At 37.5% G+C, this 20,167-nt stretch overlaps 3 protein-coding genes across 17 annotated transcripts in view; 1 reads left to right on the top strand and 2 right to left on the bottom strand.

The window, feature by feature from the left end:
- Nucleotides 1-2,170, bottom strand: part of LOC129574684 (complex I assembly factor ACAD9, mitochondrial-like) — a 4,620-nt gene extending 2,450 nt beyond the window's left edge. The window contains exons 1-2 of the mRNA XM_055457037.1: nucleotides 1,326-2,170; nucleotides 1,034-1,255 (exon numbers count right to left, since the gene is read on the bottom strand). Of these exons, the coding sequence (XP_055313012.1) occupies nucleotides 1,034-1,255; nucleotides 1,326-2,010 (907 nt within the window). The 5' untranslated portion in view covers nucleotides 2,011-2,170. The remainder of the gene's footprint in view (nucleotides 1-1,033; nucleotides 1,256-1,325) is intronic.
- Nucleotides 2,171-2,318: 148 nt separating this feature from the next.
- Nucleotides 2,319-6,244, bottom strand: LOC129574683 (complex I assembly factor ACAD9, mitochondrial-like). The gene is made up of 5 exons (XM_055457036.1): nucleotides 4,030-6,244; nucleotides 3,726-3,888; nucleotides 3,301-3,457; nucleotides 3,022-3,207; nucleotides 2,319-2,903 (listed from the first exon to the last, which is right to left on the bottom strand). Exons 1-5 carry the CDS (start codon nucleotides 4,907-4,909, stop codon nucleotides 2,379-2,381), a joined length of 1,911 nt encoding a protein of 636 aa, XP_055313011.1. The 5' UTR covers nucleotides 4,910-6,244; the 3' UTR covers nucleotides 2,319-2,378.
- Nucleotides 6,101-18,289, top strand: LOC129574682 (lysine-specific demethylase lid). Of its 15 annotated transcripts, XM_055457024.1 has the most exons (10): nucleotides 8,195-8,671; nucleotides 8,753-8,927; nucleotides 10,658-11,544; nucleotides 11,645-12,022; nucleotides 12,125-13,462; nucleotides 13,810-13,948; nucleotides 14,367-16,708; nucleotides 16,847-16,968; nucleotides 17,093-17,490; nucleotides 17,700-18,289. In XM_055457024.1, exons 3-10 carry the CDS (start codon nucleotides 11,158-11,160, stop codon nucleotides 18,158-18,160), a joined length of 5,565 nt encoding a protein of 1,854 aa, XP_055312999.1. In that variant the 5' UTR covers nucleotides 8,195-8,671; nucleotides 8,753-8,927; nucleotides 10,658-11,157; the 3' UTR covers nucleotides 18,161-18,289. The 15 variants fall into 15 exon arrangements, with proteins under 15 accessions (XP_055312997.1, XP_055313009.1, XP_055312998.1 ...); XM_055457022.1 differs by lacking the exons at nucleotides 8,195-8,671; nucleotides 8,753-8,927 and adding an exon at nucleotides 6,101-6,531; XM_055457034.1 differs by lacking the exons at nucleotides 8,195-8,671; nucleotides 8,753-8,927 and adding an exon at nucleotides 6,180-6,382.
- The last annotated feature ends 1,878 nt before the right edge of the window (nucleotides 18,290-20,167 follow it).

The raw sequence follows: 20,167 nt of genomic DNA, 5'->3' as shown, positions 1-20,167 counted from the left end.
CAATATATGAAATCTAATGATGCAGTTTTTCTTGGTTTGGACTCAATTATAGGAACCAATTGAAATTTGCCAAAGAGCTGGAGAGAAAAACTTTTTTCACATCGACCGGTACCTTTTTTGGTGCAATTTCGCAGTTGGTTTAGTATTTTTACATTTTGACACGTGTAAAATCACTGTATGAAGGTTCAAATCAAAAATTCTGATCATTTTCCGTCGATTTGGTGTTTTGGCCATTGATGTTTGTTGAAAATCCGATGTGAGAGCGCTACTTAGCAAAATTTCTATCAAAAGTGTAAACCGACGAAATTATTGGCACCAAAATGGGTTCAGACTGGCCGGTAATGGTCATATTTGGATTGTACGGAAAAAATTGAGTCGATATAGGCTCAAAAACTGTGTTGTAAGTAGTGATTTTGAGGTTTTATGACGTTATTGTAGCAAAAATGTGAAATTTCGGTCGATTTTGGCCATATATTCACCCCTAACAGCTCAGTTTTGCACTTTAGAGCATTGTAATATTGACCAAAATTGTAGTACTAGACGCCAGCAGTAAGATCCAGTCATTTGTTGTCCAGTATAATTGCGATATAGTACCAAAATTTTTGAATATTCTTCAATGTATTGATTTTATTCCCCTACAAACTACATAGCTCTCGGGGGAGTGGATTTGATTAGTAAAAGTATGTCGGAAAATAGCTTAAATTTATTTTTTCGGCCCAAATTTTCGGATCAGCGGTTAGGAGCTGCAAATTTTAAAACATTTGGCATTTGGGCTACCCTAGTGGATATAAAATATTGAAACAAAATGAACATTTCATATAATAAATGAAATTCCACCCGTTGATGTGAGCAACCAGTTCCTGCGGGGAACATTTAAAGAAAAATATCCCAAAAAATATTCAAAAATTATTCTTCTTGATTTTGGAGTACGAAATGACGCAATTATTACGAAATTATTACTCAAACATGAAATAAATGTCATTCAATGGTAGAAGAACGTGTAAGATCACGTCTGAAAAATTTAGTAGTTTACCTTTTGATACTATCACATCTTTGAATGTGACTTTATTTTGGTTTGTGTCGGTAAGTCCAATTTTCTTGTCTTGTTTGTGAATTTTGACGCCGGGTAAAGAGCTGTCTACTAGAAAAATGCTTAGAGCATTTTTCTTATCTCCCAGTCGATCGCTGATCTGTGTCTGTGCCAATACCATAAACAAATTCGCACCGTCACCGTTTATTACAAAGGATTTGGTTCCTACAAAAGAGAAACAAATTAGAAAAATGGGTTCCAAACCCACAACAAAATGATTCAATATAATTGTTACCGTTCAAACACCATTGTTCATCGTCATCATCGTACTCAGCTTTAGTATTGAGTCCCTGTCTCTCCATGTTGTTCCATTCTTGAAATGCTACGGTGCCAATCATTTCGCCCGTGGCCATTTTCGGCAGATATTTGGCACATTGATCGTTGGTACCATTTTCACAAATGGCCGTACAGACCAAACGATGAGCATTCAACAATAATCCAACTGCAAGATTCTGTGCTTCAACTTCGCTGGCCAGTGCACGTTCCGTGTACGAATACTCTTGACCACCGAATTCTTTTGGAATATTATAACCGAACAAATTCATTTTTTTCAGACTCTCAATTTGTTGACTTAACTTAACGTTTTTCGTCAGCTGTTCGGCAATATTTCCATTCGTTGCTTTCCATTTTTCCAGCTGTTGCTTTGACAACACTTCCGGGTATTTAATCTCTTCACTCTCAAGTTCCGATATGAAAAAATTCTTAACAACAATCGGTTTTTCCAGCATCACTTCGAATGGTTTTCGGCCACTGCGCGACAATTGTTCATCAATGAAACGACGTTCGGTGAGATCGTCGAATAGTCTGCGTGATGGTAAATTCTTTCGCTCTTCATTCGCTGTCGGCAAACTCATCGAAATCCAACGACACCGGCAATAATTTGTGCGTACACATGATAAAGCACTTCTCCGTAGAATCATCTTATTTACAGTTATTTATTTCGAATTAATCAAACAAAAGACTGTGTCAAAATTTTCGAACGCCTTGCATTCGTTTCGGTGCATCCGTTTATTTTGGTTTCAACTACAAAAACAACTTTACATTGACATAACCTCAATGTGTCAAATGACAGCTCGTCGAGCGGCATTCATTTCACCACATTCAAAGAATTCGAATTGGATTTGACGACGTAAGTGGAATTTGAACAGAAATTATTCAAGGAATATAATTTCGAAGGTCAACCTTTGGGTCAACTTTGTTCAATATAATAATTGCCCCAATTAATGAATTACTTTCCAAAATTGATAAGATTTATTTTTCTTCAGTGTTTCAACAAAATTGATTAAATCTACAAGAAACGACTCAACGCATGCACGGGGAAATATGCTTTTGCTTTCAATAATTCTTTTGCTACTGTTTGATAGTGTTTGTCAAGTGGATCCATTGGACCGGATTCAATGTGTTCCATGAGCTCTTTTATATACTTTGTATTCGTATCACAGCAGCAACCAGCCAGCACACGTTCATTTTCAGCTTCGGGCAATTTTAAGATCCACGACCGATTTGCACGCACCAAACATGCAAACGATGCATAAATGTATGTGACTGTTTCAGCCAGCCGCTGAATTTCATGATGTTCGTTGAAAAGATTGCGACCATGTGCTGTCATTAAGATATTTGCACCGATACGAAGACGCTGTATTGATGCCTCCAACCAACCGGCATGTCGATCGAATTCCGTTACAACGTGCTCATGCAAATTTAAATCTGACTCATATTCTTCCATTGTTTCTTGCTTCCAAAAACTACGGAACGCATACTCCGGATTCATGAAGGGATTTCGCTTTTTTCTCACGTCATCAAAGAGACGATCCTGTGATAATGAAGATTCATATATTTAAATTAGTGTTTGAAGGAAAAAAAACTGAACTATGACGTAGTTTAGGTATGTTTCATTCGATGATTTCAATAAATTGATTGAAAAAAATCACCCCACTATGTTGAATGCCCGCAACACCAATGTATAGTTTCAAAATATCCTTTGGCTCGCCAAATGTTTGCAATTGCACTGCATCTCGGATTAACCGATTCAGAGGATGCTCTTCAAGTGTGGCCGGTGTGTCGATGAAATTCGACAAGCTCATCGCCATTGAGAGTAGCTTATCTTGTGAATAGGTCTAAAATACAATGGTTTGAAAATAAATGAGAGAAAAGTGTTGTAATGTCCGAATCAATAGAATAACTCTCAAAATCTTCAAAATGAAATTTACTTTAAGAATGGCTGATTCCACCTCAATGTTGGTATTCTTGTACAGATCCATCAATCCAGCAGTCATATAGAGCATACTTTCAACAGCATAAATACTTGATATACCTTTTGATGCCTCCAATCGCAGTGAACTATCTTCGAATGATGTACCTTCGGGGCTAAAGTGGAAGAGTAGAGAATGAAATTTTCCCTTTAAATCTAATTTCAACAATCAGAATTTCAATTTATGTGGAAAAATAATCAATCTGGCTGTTTTGAAATCCAATCAGGCTATCTTGAAATCAATTCAATCCAAGTCTTTGACACATTTGTCCGGATTCAAGATTTCAAAGAGTTATTGATTGGAAATGAAGTAAATTAGCAGACATTATTCATTTATCTATTTCACTGGATAATCACAGACGGCATTGATTTGTGAGTTCTTACTTGAGGATTCGTTTCTGTTGTTCCACTGAATCGACCATGTCGAGCATGTGTTTAGCAATCGCTTTCATTTGCACCATATTCAGAACACTTTGTTGTAATCGCGATAGAAACATTGTGGTTCGTTCAATGTGACGACCCGATCCGGGTGTTGAGAGCATTGAATCTGAAAGAAAATAGCAAAAAAAAAATTGAAAGGTTTATAAATAATTTAGAATTGAAGAAAACCGTGCAAGTTCTGGTCAATTTCAATTATTGAAATTAAACGTCCAAAAATACAAAAAAATACGAAGAAAAAAATGTTCACCTGGTGTCAAGTAAATGTCCTTAAATGAAACATCAGCCTGATAAAGATCCGTGTGTCCGATTGTATTGTCTTTCTTGTGAACTGAAACGCCGGGTAGGCTGGCATCAACTAAGAAAATGGACAGCGAATCTGTTTTTTGGCTTTGAGGCACGAATGCTGCAACCATGAACAAATTCGCTTTCGCTGCATTGACAACAAATGATTTGGTGCCATTTAAACGCCATTGTTGTTTATTAGCATCGTATTCAGCCGTTGTTCTATTGGCAACGATATCTTCTCTGGTCCATTCTTGAAAAGCGGTGGTTGCAACTGATTCGCCTTTGGCTAGCTTTGGTAAGTATTTGGATCGTTGTTCATTGGTGGCAAATTCATTGATTGCTTCGCATACCAAACGATGAGCGTTCAACGCAATGGCAACATTGATATTTTGCCCTTCAGCTTCACCAGTCATTATCGTTTGCGTATGAATATATCCTCGGCCTCCAAACTCTTGCGGCACATTGTAACCGTACAATCCCATTTGTTTGAATGCTTCATGCACTGAATTACTTATGCCTTTGCCATCAAATTCAATACTTGTCTCAATGTAGTCAGATACATTCTGATTTAGTTTGATCAATGCATCCAGTTCATCTCTTGATATCACTTCTGGATACAACATTTGTTCCCTATCCACTTCACTGACAAAGAACTTTTTCACAATGATCGGATCCTCGGCGAGCGGTTCAATCGGTCGTCGATCCTTTCCGAATAAATCGTCAACTGTTGGCAATGGTTTTCGTTCATTGTGCGAATTGGTACGCCACAAACTGGTCGAAATCGGACGATACGAGCGTATGTTTGCGGTACGAATCAATCGAAGCACTCCCGTTCTAAACATTGTTAACAACTAAAATCACGAGAATCGTCCGTTTATTTTGATTCTGAGCACAAAAATTGCGAAAACATTCGCATAACCTTAGTTTTGAGAAAGTGACAGTTCAACTGTCATACACACAGTGTGTTTTTCACCACTACTCAAATGCTAGCTTTGATAGCTAAATGTCAACGAATTATTATTGAAAATGAAACAGCAAATTGGATTCTGAATGGGAAAATCCGTCATTTTTTTTTTCAGTCAAATGGACTCATGGAAGTTGCATTGGGGATAAAATGATGGAAAATAATAAGTTTTTCAAATGAAAACTGCATTTTCTCAGATCAAATCACTCAATCAAATGCATGGCGGTGGTCATTTTTGAAAATAGTACTTCCGACGCGAAATCAACACCAGCGAATATGTTTTGAATGGACATGTGAATTTGTGATGTGTGGCAACACTTTGACTAGTCATATTTGTACTAATAAGTTGTATTTTATTGATGTGTGCGTTTATCCGTGTATTTGTGTATAGTTCCATTTAATCAACAGTGAAGCAGTGTATCGTTCAATGCTATGCGGTGTTTTTGTATGGCTGTACCACTCTCTCTCACTCTCATTCAATTTTGATCACACACAACTACATGAACACATGTAATTTTCCCTTAAATCGATGGCCCCCTTTGCCGTCATTGCAATCTTTTGTTTTTAATTGGCATTTTTCGCCCGAATTTAACACAAATCCACCTCATCATCATCATACTGGCCATGGAGCTTAAAAGAGAGGTTCCATTAAAATCGTTGAATTCATTTCAAAGATTGCCATTGTATAAATAATTCAAATCAAAGTTGGGCATTTATAATTGATATTTTAAGTAGCGCCGCCATTACGATGTTGGCTCATCACCATCATGCACAATTGACAAAGAGCTGCTCATAATAGAAAAACGTACGCTATACTATCAAACAAACAACAGTGAGCGAGAGAAAAAAAAGAAAAAAAATCGAATCATGGCATGAACTCAATATGAAATGATATAGGCACACGTACGGATGGAACTAAAACTGAAATGAAATTGAAAAGAAAGATCCTGTGTGTTCGTTCGGCATATGTGTGAGTTGCGTGCGTGTGTGTGTGTGTGTGTGTGCATGAATGTTGTTTTAGTACTGAACTCTCTCACACACGGCGAATTTTTGAGTGATTTGTATGTCGTTTATTTGTACTTTTTTTTGTTCCCTACTCATATGAACATCGCTTCGGTCTCTCTATGTATGCTCATATATTCAAGTTTATATTTTCTTGGCTTTCGTTTAGTTTTCAATCGCGAGAAACGAATCACACACATATTCATGTGTATTTCATTTTTTCTCTCTCTCTTTCTCTCTGTCTCTTCTCTCTTCTGTTTCACGCTGACGGCTTGAATGTGTATATTCACATTCGTGTATTTGCAACAGCAAACGAAATCAAGCAACAGTAACACAAATCTATTTTGTGGTAATTAATTTCGTTCGTTAATAAGATAAAAAAAAAAATACATATAATAGACATATTTCTATTAAAACTAAACGAAAGGAGAGAAAAAAAACGTTGATAATAAAGTCCGTGTGTTTATTTCAAAATCAAATCGAAAATCATAACAATTGGTGTGTGCACTCACTGTATTTCTTTATATTTCTTTTATTTGTGTGTGAATTTAAAAAAAATTTCGTGTATTCGAATTTATATGGATTTTTTTTTTATTTGTTCAACTTGGGGCATATTTTCCATTTTTTGTTAATTACTTTGACAAAAGAAGGAAAAAAAAATGAATTTTTCCATTTGTCTGTGCTGAACTAAATATGAATCAGTAATAATAATTCCAACAACAGTAACAGCTGCAAAATAGCTGATGCAAGTGTAAATTTCAATCGTTTATTATTTTCGTTCACTTTTCCACAGTAAACAGATGAAGTAAAAGATAAAATACGATTCTGATTTTTCAGTTTTTCAATTAAATCCAAACAAAAAAGAAGAAAAGAAAAATGATTGCAAACTGTGCAAAAAAAAGTAGTAATGAACGCGAAAGTGAATTTTCGTGTGAGGCAAGCAATGCAAGAATGATGATAAAAATTTGTGTGAATTCAATGTGTGTATGTGATTGGTGCGAGAGAGAAAAAAAAGTGCAAATTTTTCATGCGAAAAAATTGAATGTGAAACGCGCGAAAGGTTGCGATTGCAATTGGTTTTGCTAATTCGCAATTACTGTCACATAATTGTGAGACGAACCATGGGTGTTCGCCAACCTCATGTTTGCAATGTGGTTTGAATGGATATCTCAAACCTCAAAATCCACCACCACCACCACTGTGTCACCACCCGATTCGCGATAATCATTTGATTGAAATGTGTGTGCTACAGTTTGAACGGTGTATAAAATGTGCAATATCCAATTCAATTTGCACCTGATTCCGATTTTTCTGATAGGAATCATATATTCGATGTGAAATGTCAACCAAATTGTGTGTTTGTTTTTTTTATCCCATTGCCAATCGCTGGCGTCCTCTGTCACCGAGACCATTTCAATTTCGACACATTCAATAGTTTTTTTTTATCGATTTCAATTGATGCATTCCAAGTGCATTTGCAGTGATGTGTGTTATGTGCCAATGAATATGCAGTTCACTTGCATTTTTCGAAAATGGTTGGGTTTCTCGCGTTGCACAAACTCGAAATGCGAAGAGAAAAAAATCTCTTTTGAAAAATCATAGTGCTCGTAGCGACATTATCTTTATAGTCAAAGCCTCCTTGAAACACGGTTGACTCTTTTCAATTTCACAAATTCACTCTCTCTCACACACTCTGCATCTCTTTCTCTCTCTCACAGCCACTCTCGCTCGCTCGCTCGCTCCCTCGCCCATTCTCTTGCACTCTCTTTTTGGCAAGAGTTTGTCTGTTTGGAAAAATAGTCGATCATCCGTTGGATATATGATTTTAGACAGAACCCAAACCCGAATGGAACTCATGAAGATGGCCTATAACTATATGTGCATACAATTGAACTCAACTGTTAAGTGCTGTTAAGGTTGCCGTCATTTGGTATATTATACAGCAAGAGAAATAAAAAAAAAACGAAGCAACGATGCCTCTCTTATGTTTCGGGCTGGTTGGATGTGCGACGGTGTGTGTGTGTGTGTGTGTGTGTGTGTGTGTGTGTGTGTGTGTATGAGTGTATGCTTGTGTTCGTGCGTGCATATGTATTGTCGTCGATGTCGTTACATGTCGACGAGAAAAGAAGAAAAAACTATTGTTGAACCGAACGAAAAAGCAGCGAGTAATGAGAAAACTGCATGATTGTATGCGTGTATACGAACGAATGAGTGGCTGTGCTTTACCAGTGCAGCCTTTATGTGGTAGTTTGCCGTTGTATGTGTTATACCAAACCGATATATACTAGCATAATTGTATAAAACATACAGCTCGTATAGTATCGAGTGGATTGTGTGTACGTGCAAAATAAGATCTTAGTTATGAAATGTAGGAAATTCAGCCGAACATTAACAACGAAAACGAAAAGTACAGAATGTGTGAGAGAGAAGTGAACGAAAAAAAAAATCATACAAAAGTGCAAAGAAAAAAACAAAAAAAACGAACGGAAAATAAAAATAATACAAAAGAAATATAGACAAAGTGAATAAACGCATCAACTAAATAAATAGATAGGATAATTTTTTTAACCGTTTTACCCTGAAACTTGGTTGGTGGTTCGTTTTTCGTTTTCATTTCGCAATAAAATAAATTTACATGGTAAAATCGTTGATTCTTTTTGTGCTTTGACTCGATACCGAATCGCTATTTTCCGCTGCTTTCCGTTTTTTTCTTCTTCAGTTTGTTGACTCGATAAAATAAATTCGGGCATAATTTTTTTTTCCACTTCATTCTGCTTTCGTTTGGTTTATGGATTGGGATTTGTTTGTTATTCGGCTAGGAATGAAAAGTGAAAAGTAACCAAATATCGAAAATCGAAAGAGAAAACGAACAGAGGAAGAAAAACTAGTATTCGGTATGCAAATAAGCGATGCAATACTGTTTGCAAACTAGAAAAAAATCGTTTTTTTTCCTTCCTTTACCAATTTCCAAATGTTGTGTATGTTTGTGTGCTTGTCCATTTCGTGGGTATAATTGATCGAAATTCGAAGTGTTTCGTTTGAAAAATTGATGTTTATTGTGTTATTTATTCATTAATTCGAATTCGAGCTTGGTTATGTTTTTCTTTGTTATCTTTTCGGTGGTTCTGGTGGAGTAAAGTGAAATGCAAACCGCAATCGAGTTCGTAGTTTCGTCCACATCATGCATCGAACAATTTCAATCGGATTGGAATAAAATTTGGTTTGAACGGGAAAAAAGGGTGGAATTTGTTTTCAATCCAAAAAATCTACTTCAAATTTAGATCCAACCAAATCGATGTATCGAAACCATATGTGTGCAATGCCAGCAAAATTGTGTATTTCATTGAATTGTGTTCAAGAGAAATAGAGAGAAATAGAGAGAGAGAGAGAGTGAGCACGAGAATATTTATCCGAAATAAAAGTTTCAATTTTGAAGTGTCGATTTGTGTGGTGCCGTGCGCCAGCCATTATGCATTTTCTCGCCTCGGCGTAGACAACGTTTCGTGTTTGGACGATACCATTCACATTGCACTTCGTTCTACTCGGTGTGTTGTGTTTGTGTTGTGTGTGTGTGTTTTTTTTTATTCACGTCTATTTACCCTCCGCTCTCGCTCTTGCATTTTCCGATCTCTCGTTCTCCTGCTCGGCGCTTCCAAATAACGTTCTCGCTCTCGAATTCGATTCATGTGTATATGCTCGCATTCGCCTATCGTATGTAAAGTTCATAATTTGTTGTTTTTTCTTCTTCTGAAATTGATGGAACCGATTCAGCCATTGTACAAAGTTGGTTAGTTTTCTTTGCTTTTTTTTCGATGTTATGTTTGATTGCATACAATGCACTCAATATTAATTACAAACGGTTACGACATCCATTGTCATTTTTCGTATGTCTCTACGTGTTTGTGTATGAGTGAGAGAGAGAGAGAGAGAGAGTTTTACTTGATGTCCAATGTTTGGCCGAGTCTTTGAAGTGAACGTTTTCAATCGTCGAGCCTTATTATGGCACTATATTTTCATGCAATTCACAGTTTTCAACTGTTACGAAGATGGAAGAAATTGTTATGGAAAATGGGAAACAAGTAAATCAGTGGGTTTTATGGCCAAACAAAAGGAAAACCAAAACTTGTCACGCTGCCGTTGTTCGGGCGGAAAGTGCAAAAATGGCGATTTTCACAACAAATAAACAAACTTGTGCGAAGGTGGTATAATAGATGATATACACAACACTTGCGTTCGATAAAATTCTAGATTTCCGTGCGCGCATTCTATAGGTTTTTTTCTACTCGGTTTACCTTTTTTTTTCTACCCAACATTAGCACTAAGAACGCTTGAGTGCATTAAATCGCAATTTTATTCTGATGATTATGATATGTGTGTGTGTGTTTTTAAATATGAAATGAGGTGTAAGAGTGAATGAAAAAGGGAAAGAAAGAAAGAAAAAATCAGCAACAAAGCTCGTTTATTGGACGCGCTTTCTGCATAATTTAAAATCGTGTTAAGCATATAATCGGATTTTCAAGCCATCACTTTTTTTTATAGCATGCGTCATAATACTTTTTTTTTACTTCAAATGAAGTAATAATGCATTTTTAATTTTCTTCTCTGTTTGTTTGCTTTTTGGCAGATTTTTACTTTTCCAAAATCGACTGGCTGATTTCCACACGTCACAGAGAACTTAAACTGAAATCAAATTGTGTGAGTGTAGATGATAAAAAAAATTGAAACGAAGTCAACTAAATTCGTGTGCAGTGAACTGGGAACAGAGCGATAGTGCTGATAAAGTAGCAAGAGAGACACGCCAACTGAATGCCAGACAAAATGAATAAAATTAAATGACTACTCGGATGCTGTTGCAGCGCCTTCGTTCATAGTTTTTCGTCTGTTTGAGTTTCAACGAAAAACCAAATTTCATCCGTAGAAATCATAACGAAATAAACAACAACAACAACAGCAGCCAATCAAGCCCAAAAGCTCATTATTTGATATAGCAGCAAGTAAAACAAAAAAAAAGCAAAAGAGGAAATTGAGTAATTGATTAAGAACGAGCAAAAAAGGTAGAAGAAGAAGAAGAAGCAAAACACGAGAGAAGCGATTAAATTCATAACAAAATATAATTTATTGAGAATGCAAATCAATAGCATCGAATCGAGTAAATCGACAAAGACTGAACCCATTGAAACCATCGATTTGGATAGCAGTCCCAGCAAGAATGACGTGATATCAGTTGCATCACCCGAAGCAACGACGACGGACACAAAACCAACACCATCCCATTTACAGTCATCAACATCAACCGCATCATCATCAACGCGTCCTCACATAGCACAGTCAACACGTCAAACGCACAGTTCATTTTCCATTATCAAAAATGAAGAATTTGAATTCGAAGTGCCGGAAGAGGCTCCAATTTTCGTTCCAAGCGAACAAGAATTCAAAAACCCACTGACTTATATCAGCAAAATTCGGCCCATCGCTGAAAAGTATGGCATATGCAAAATTCGACCGCCACCGGTGAGTGTGTTTGTTGACAAATACGACTACTCATTTTCATTTTTGTAGCAAAATTGGAGGAAATCTAAACTAATTCCCTTTTTCTTGAATCATTTCACAGACTTGGCAGCCGCCCTTCACAGTCGATGTGGATAAATTGCGTTTCACACCGCGAGTGCAACGGTTGAATGAGCTCGAGGCAAAGACTCGTGTCAAATTAAATTTTCTGGATCAAATTGCCAAGTTTTGGGAATTGCAAGGATCCTCACTGAAAATTCCAATGGTCGAACGCAAAGCGCTGGATCTGTATTCGTTGCATCGGCTTGTGCAAGAGGAAGGCGGTTTGGAATGTACGACAAATGGTCGCAAATGGTCGAAAATTGCAAATCGATTGGGATATCCGGTGGGAAAAAGTGTGGGTACCATTTTGAAAGGTCACTACGAACGCATTCTGTATCCATTCGATGTATTCACATCTGGCAAAGAAGGCGAACTCAAGGTAAAATCTTATCTGAGATATAAAAGTCGTTTTTTATCAGCGAAAAATTCAAATAAACGAATGCGAGTTTTTAAAACTATTTTTGTGCTCTTTTTCTTGCAGCCAAAACTAGAGCCCGACTCCGACGACCATGATTATAAGCCTCACGGCATTCCGTCGCGACAAAATGTCACACCGCCAACGGAAACGACGGCCCGACGATCTCAACGTTTTCTGATGAAATCCGAAATCAAAGCGGAGGACGAATGCTGCGACGATGTCGATGTAAAATCACCATCGAAACGAGTTACCCCACAGAAAAACGGTGATAGTAAATTAGGTAGCAGCGCTTCCGAAGCGGCCGTCAATTCAGCGGCCAATGCACGCGCTGAATTGCGGCGCTTACAAATCTTTGGAGCCGGCCCAAAGATGCCGGGAATTAAATCAAAATCAAATCAAACCACACCGACTAAATCAAGAATGAATGGAGGCGGCAATGGTGGTGGCCAAAGTGCGCGTCAGCAAAGACAACAGGTAAATCGACGCAATCATGCGGACCCATTGGCCAAGTACATTTGTCACATATGTACGCGTGGCGATGGTGAGGAGGCAATGTTACTGTGCGACGGTTGCGATGACAGTTATCACACATTCTGTTTGATGCCGCCATTGACCGATATTCCGAAGGGTGACTGGCGATGCCCGAAATGCGTTGTCGAAGAGGTGAGCAAACCGGTCGAAGCGTTTGGCTTTGAGCAGGCGCAACGTGAATACACTCTGCAGCAATTCGGCGAAATGGCCGATCAATTCAAAGCGGACTACTTTAATATTCCCGTGCATTTGGTGCCAACGGAACTGGTTGAACGGGAATTTTGGCGCATCGTTTCGTCCATCGATGAAGATGTGGCCGTTGAATATGGTGCCGATTTGCATACAATGGACCATGGTTCTGGTTTCCCAACGAAAAACTCACTTTATTTACTGCCCGGTGACTTGGAATACGCGGACAGTAGTTGGAATTTAAACAATTTGCCACTGCTGGAGGAGAGCGTATTGGGTCACATAAATGCTGACATATCAGGAATGAAAGTACCGTGGATGTATGTTGGAATGTGCTTTGCCACATTTTGCTGGCACAACGAAGATCATTGGAGCTATTCAATCAATTATTTGCATTGGGGCGAACCGAAAACATGGTACGGTGTGCCAGGCAGCCAAGCCGAAGCATTCGAAAATACGATGCGAAGTGCTGCACCCGAACTATTTCAATCACAACCAGACTTATTGCATCAGCTTGTCACTATTATGAATCCAAATACACTTATGCATGCTGGCGTTCCAGTCTATCGCACCGATCAACATGCCGGCGAATTTGTCATCACCTTCCCAAGAGCATATCATGCTGGATTCAATCAAGGATACAATTTTGCCGAAGCAGTTAATTTTGCACCGGCTGATTGGGTTAGTATTTTGTTTTGAATTTTGAAAAAACTCTTTTTTTTCTTACATTTTTTATGAATAAAAGCAGTTGGAGTGTGGCTTTACTGGCACCGTAAATCTGATAAAACGACCTATTTGCGGAATACAAGTTCATTTTTTGTATTGTTTTAATTCGTAGCTATTTCAAAATTTAGCTTACTGCGGCTTTTATCGTTCGGAAATGTCTTTTATTCGATTTATTTCTAGAATTTGTTTTGAAGTCACTGAAAAATACGTTTTTTTTCCGAAGAATTTAAATTTAAACTAATTAAAGAAACGTTACAATGGAATCTAACCATTTATTTTTCTTCTCCATTATGTCATTGCAGATCAAAATGGGACGTGAATGTATCAATCACTATTCCAATTTACGCCGATTTTGTGTATTTTCGCACGATGAATTGGTTTGTAAAATGGCATTGGATCCGGATAAATTGAATCTGGGCATTGCAACCGCGTGCTACTTAGGTAATACTTTATTCGATTTGGAGTTTTCTTTAGAATTTATATTTTATAAAGGAGAGTTTTTATGTTTTTAATTTATTTTTTGTATACTTTGTTCTTATGCTATCGCTGACTTCATATTTGTGTGTTCTTTTCATTTTCACAGTTTTAATAGCTATTTGTTTGAAATCAATTGTTTCCATTTAGAATTTTTTCGATTTATTTCTAAAATCATGTTCTTCGAAAATTCATCAAGCGTGTCTTCATCTCATTTTTATTCATTTGATCTTAGAAATCCGATTTTTTTGGTTCGATTTTTGTCCACCTCAGAAAGACTAGAATAATAATATGACAATATTCACGATTATGGATAATAATTAACGAAAAAACCTCTGTAATAAATATACATTTCAATTTGTTCAATATTTCTATCTCTACCTAGATATGGCTGAAATGGTCGATACGGAAAAGAAACTGCGTAAATGTTTGCTGGAATGGGGCGTTACAAAAGCGGAACGTGAAGCATTTGAATTAATTCCGGATGATGAGCGTCAATGTGATGTATGTAAAACCACCTGCTTTTTATCGGCTGTCACATGTACATGCGTTAAGTCACTGGTATGCCTTCGTCATTATTCGGAATTGTGTAAATGTGCGCCGGAAAAGCACACACTTAAATATCGTTACACACTGGACGAGCTGCCGTTGATGTTGCGAAAGCTAAAAGTTAAGGCTGAATCATTTGAAACGTGGATCACAAAAGTGCGTGATGTATTGGATCCAACGACACCGACCACAATGACACTGGACGAATTACAAGAGTTGGCCCAAGAGGCAGAAGACAAAAAATTCCCATCATCAGTGTTGCTCGAACGCTTGAATTCGGCCGTTTTAGAGGCGGAAAAATGTGTTACAGTTATCCAACAGTTGGATATAAACAAAGTAAGAACACGAACCCGGAATTCATCATGCGAAATAGCCAAATACAAATTGACGATCGAAGAGTTGGACATGTTTGTGCAGGAGATCGACAATCTATGCTGTGTCATCAAAGAGGGAAGCAGTGTGCGTGAATTGCAACAGATCGGCAAAGAATTCGCCGAATTGGCAACATATCTATTGAAGGAGCCGATCAATGAGATCAAAGAATCCTCCGTTGAAAAGATGATCGAAGAGGGCAGCGCATTGTGCATTGAATTGCAACAAATGAAACCGTTGAAAGCATTGCTCGAAAAGGTGAAATGGTATAATAATGTACGTGAAATGCGCGAGTCCGACGATAAGATTCCGTTGAGTGTAATCAAGAAATTCTTGAGCGATGGTCATGCGCTGGCCGTGGTTGGTGAAGTCGATGATACATTGGTGCAACAGGAGTTGCACGATTTACAAAGCATTTTAATGGATGTCGAAGAATGGGAGGCTGATTCAAAGAAATGCTTCGAAAGTGGTACACAACATGATATACCGGAAATTGAGGAGCTATTGAACCGGGCCAATTCGATTGAAGGTGAACTACCGTCACAGATAACGCTCGAAGATGCTTTACGCAAAGCCAAAGAATGGCTGGCAACGGTGGAAATCCTACAGGCAAATGAAAACTACCCGTATTTCCATACACTGGAAAATGTGGTGAATCGCGGTAAAAATATTCCATTCCAACTCGAAGAACTGAAGCGTATGGAGGAACATTTGACCAGCGCTCGTGGATGGAAGCAAAAAACCAGCCGAACGTTCCTGAAGCGAAACAGCTTCTTAGAATTACTCGAAGTATTATCGCCGCGTGCAAAACCAATTATGCTTGTGTCAAATGTGGGTAGTTCGGCGGAAAAACTGGGCAGCGCTACATCGAAATCGTGTGCGATTTACGATGAAAAGCAATTTACCGAAGACATGGGCCCCGCACAAATGGTGGTCGCCTTTAAAAATGCCGAAGAAAAAGAAATCAGCGATATGCGTGCGCTGCGCGATACCAATCAAAATAAGAACCCGGAAAAGGACAAGTATTGTGTGTGCCATCAACCGTTCCGCAGTAACATGTACAAATGTCAATTGTGCCTCGATTGGTTCCATGCGGGCTGCGTGCGAAACTATCCAAATACCTGCACAAGCAATTCAGCGAATAATACACCCACCAAACAGAATCGTAATTCCGCTGCCGCTGCGGCCGCATCAAATCAAACGTCAAACCCATCGATGGCACCATTGAATGGGCGTGCTCGTGATCGTGAACCCAAATACCTGTGCGAATCGTGTCAACGTTCGAAAAGACCTCGTCTCGAAACAATTCTAACGCTACTTGTATCGCTGCAAAAGCTACCGATTCGATTGCCAGAAGGTGAAGCCCTGCAGTGTCTTACCGAACGTGCAATGAATTGGCAGGATCGTGCCCGACAAGTGCTTGAAACGGTCGAAGTGGTCAATGCACTCGCCTCAATACAAAAGCAACAAAACATTGCCGAATCAAAGAATGACGCCAACGAATCGAGAGACGTTGAACATGCCTATTCAGTTCCAGTTGATGTGCCACCGAATTCAACAGCACCCACAACACCAACACCAAGAACACCAGCAGCCATCGCACAAAATTCAACCGCCAGCAAAACCACGACCGGCCCATTGATTCAGCTACAAAAATCCACATCGGATAAAATTGATGAGCTGATGATGGAAGGTGATCTCCTTGAAGTGTCTTTAGATGAAACGCAATATCTCTGGCGACTATTCAATGCATCTAAATCCGACATTACCGATTTGGCTTTAATACGTTCCAAATACAACATTATGGTGAGTGTTTCAAATGGTTGACAATTTCTTTTTTTGGATAGATTTCAATTCAAGACCAAACGAGCACTTTTTTGAAGTGCAATTGTTACTAAGCCATGATGCAATCATGATAATTGCTCGAATTTTTCCTCTCAACAGCCTCAAGTGAATGAAGCTCTAGTCAGTAACATTAGAAAACGGCATTCAGATGAACACCAAAATGATGCCTTCCTGAAAAAGTCAAGAATGCGCGGCAATGATTATCAGTCAGTTGATCAAAGGTGAGTGTCTTATGTTGTGATTCATTCTTTTGCTCGACTCTCTTTTTTCCCCTCAAAAATAAAGTTGAGGTTTTCCAACCAATTTAATATGGTCTGTATTGTGTTTGTGTGTCTGTGTTCGTAGGCTATCGCGACAACGGCTATCAGACGATGACGATGATAATGATGACGATGAAGACATGGAGGATATAGCAAACTTTGAAAATGAGCTGTCACGCAACGATGACACAGCCGATGCAAACAATAAAACACCCGCACAAAAGCCGAAACGAGGTCGCAAAATGACAATGACTACAAAAGACACCGATGCAATGTGCACAACAATCGAAGAAAGTACGACGATACTGAGTGACAGCATTCAATTGAGTTTAAGCGCAAAGAAGAAGAAACGCGGACGCAAAAGTGTTACGAATCAAACGCGACAGGAAACGAATTCAAAAGATGACGGCCGAAATGTGGTGACCGCATCAACATCTGACGAAGACGAAGAATGCAGTTTTGCAAATTGCATTCGACCGACAGGTGAGGAAACCATTCTTATTTTTCATTGAAATCGTTTTTATTTGTGAAGCTTTCACTTGTTTTTTTTTCTTTCTTGAAAAAATCGATTCTCTTGATCAAAATGTCTCGTTTCGAGACTTGTAAATGAAAATATCTTTCTTTCAACTGTTCAATAAATTCTTTGATTCATTTATTTATGATGATAAATATCATTTGTTCTGATTGCATAGGTCGCGAAGTGGATTGGGTGCAATGTGATGGCGGTTGCAATGAATGGTTCCATATGTTATGCGTTGGTCTGGTGAAAAGTCAAATGAAACCGGACGATGAGTTCATATGTAAAAAGTGCAAAAGTAAAAAGACAAATCCTGCCACCACCACCACCACCACCGCCACAAACAATTCGACAACGGTGGGCAGTGCGTCGAAGAAACTCAAATCCCAAACACTGAATGGTAACAGTAGTGCGACGGCAGCTAATGGTAATGGAACGACTGGCGCTAAAAAGCGATTGACCCGATCAAAGGAGGATGGTAATCGTGAAAAATCAACCGTAACAAATACAAATGAAAATTCGGTGGATAATTCAAAGGAGAATGAGCCCAGGCCAAATATTAGCACTAAGAGCGACAAAAGCGATAGTCAAACGATAAGCACATCACGACCAAAGGTAACCGAAAAAACCAACTAAACAACCGAACAAGTGACGATGATCGTATTCACCACGCACATACATACATAGCTAGAGTCATTGAAGGAGGTATGACGAGTTTCTGCACGCGTCGATTTAATCCGGTTTGACATACACACAAACACACAAGAGAGAGGAAAAACACTATTTATTAACATAAAATGTGCCTGTTGCTGCTAAGTCAAAATGAAGCTAGGGCAGAGTATTTCATATAGTCGTCATTGATGAGGCCAGGCAAATTAAACAAAGTATAGACAAAAAATTATTGTGTGAGAGAAAGAGTTTACTCGTTGTAAACGCACGCACACACACACAATATTTACAAAAGAGAGAAATTTCATAGCAAAATTTGTTTAGCTTTTTAATGTACAAAATTTGGAACAAACAAAATTAATATCGATGAGTGACAAAAATGAGAGACACAAATTTCACACATATTTAAAATAGAGAAAAAAGTAAATAATGAATTTTACACTTAAAAACCCAATCACACATACACACGCATAACATCAACACTTATCTGGATGGAAGTTAGGAAGAATGTGTGCAGAGATATCGAATTTACAGTAGGAACAGAGAAATAAACTAGAAAAAAAAGAACATTTATTGGACATTTCAAAGATATATCCCAAAAAATGAAATTTCAAATTGATTAAATCCAATTGAAATCATAAAGATGGAAGTGATTCGTAAGAAATAAGCGTAATGTAAGGATGACACAAAGAAAAGCGCCTTGTCAGGCACACACATACCCGATCGGAGAGGTAGATCTGCGTAAACAATTTTTTTTAGTGAACAAAACAAAATGTCTAAACTAGCAAAAGAGATTCCCTTGTATTAAACGCACCTTCTCTCTCCCCCATTCACAACACTAAAACTTTACAAGACAAAAATCACTTCAACACTTGGACGAGATTGCGACAGAGAAAATAGATGTTATTTAAAAATGGCAAAAACGATGTACAAAATGTCATAAATTGTACTTTAGACTTTGAATTTTATCACAACATTTTATCCTGTCTTGCTTCAAAACACCTTTTTTAGCAATTTTTTTTTATTTTTCTCGGAAATATATACCGTTGCTCTTATTTTGAATGTCCAAAAGTGAAAAACAAACAATAACAACTAATTATAATGTTTTATAAAGAATTGGAAGCGACGCGAAACTATCTTTTTTTTTCAAATAAGAGAAGAATTCATTTCAATGTGGCAATTAAAAAAAAAAACAAAAAATGGACAAATAATTATATAAATGAAGGCCCAATTATTATAGTATATTTAGAGAAATCAATACCCATTTGTATATAATTCGACTACGTGTAATTTTTTTCATTTCTGTAATTTTTCTTTCCATTTTCTTCAACCTTCTTTCAATAATTGTGATTTGTTTCTCTTTTTTTTAAAATGTAATTTACATTTTTGTCGCTTTTTTCACTATATTTTGCCGAGTTCGAATCTATGAAGAAGAAAAACAAAACTACTTCAAACGTGTTATACACATTTATTTTACAATGAAAGAAAGAAAACGGAAAATTCTCACACACATTTACACACAAACTCACAACAATGCAGCAAAATACACGCGATCCCATACAACAAAACACATGCATTATAAATAGAAACTATTTAAAAGAAAATTAAAAAGAAAAAACAAAATAAATTTAAAAAGAAATCGAATGATGAAGATGAATAGTATTTTATGTATAATTTAAGGAAAGATTCATAACTTATGTAATAAAATGATGGAAATAAATTTCAACAAAAAAATTATTCTGATGAAATTTAAAACAAAAAAATAACAGTTATTTCGTTTCATTTAATTTGCTTTGATTTGCTTTACTTTACTTTACTTCCTTTAGGGTGCTGTCAGACGATGCAAGTAAAACGCTTGCAGCAAGCATTTTTTTTTCACTGTATTTTTGGGTTTGATTCCGAGAATTCCATTGGCAAGTCCATTTGCCGAAAAATTCCATATGCATAGAATGGAATCACTCAAAAATTTGCACT

The sequence above is a fragment of the Sitodiplosis mosellana genome, unplaced genomic scaffold (genome assembly GCF_009176505.1).
Source record: "Sitodiplosis mosellana isolate CC-2019 unplaced genomic scaffold, AAFC_SMos_1.0 Smas_scaffold_6165, whole genome shotgun sequence".
Taxonomy (NCBI): Eukaryota; Metazoa; Arthropoda; class Insecta; order Diptera; family Cecidomyiidae; genus Sitodiplosis; species Sitodiplosis mosellana.
Note: the sequence above shows the minus strand (reverse complement) of the source record. Positions and strands in the feature narration are given on the sequence as shown.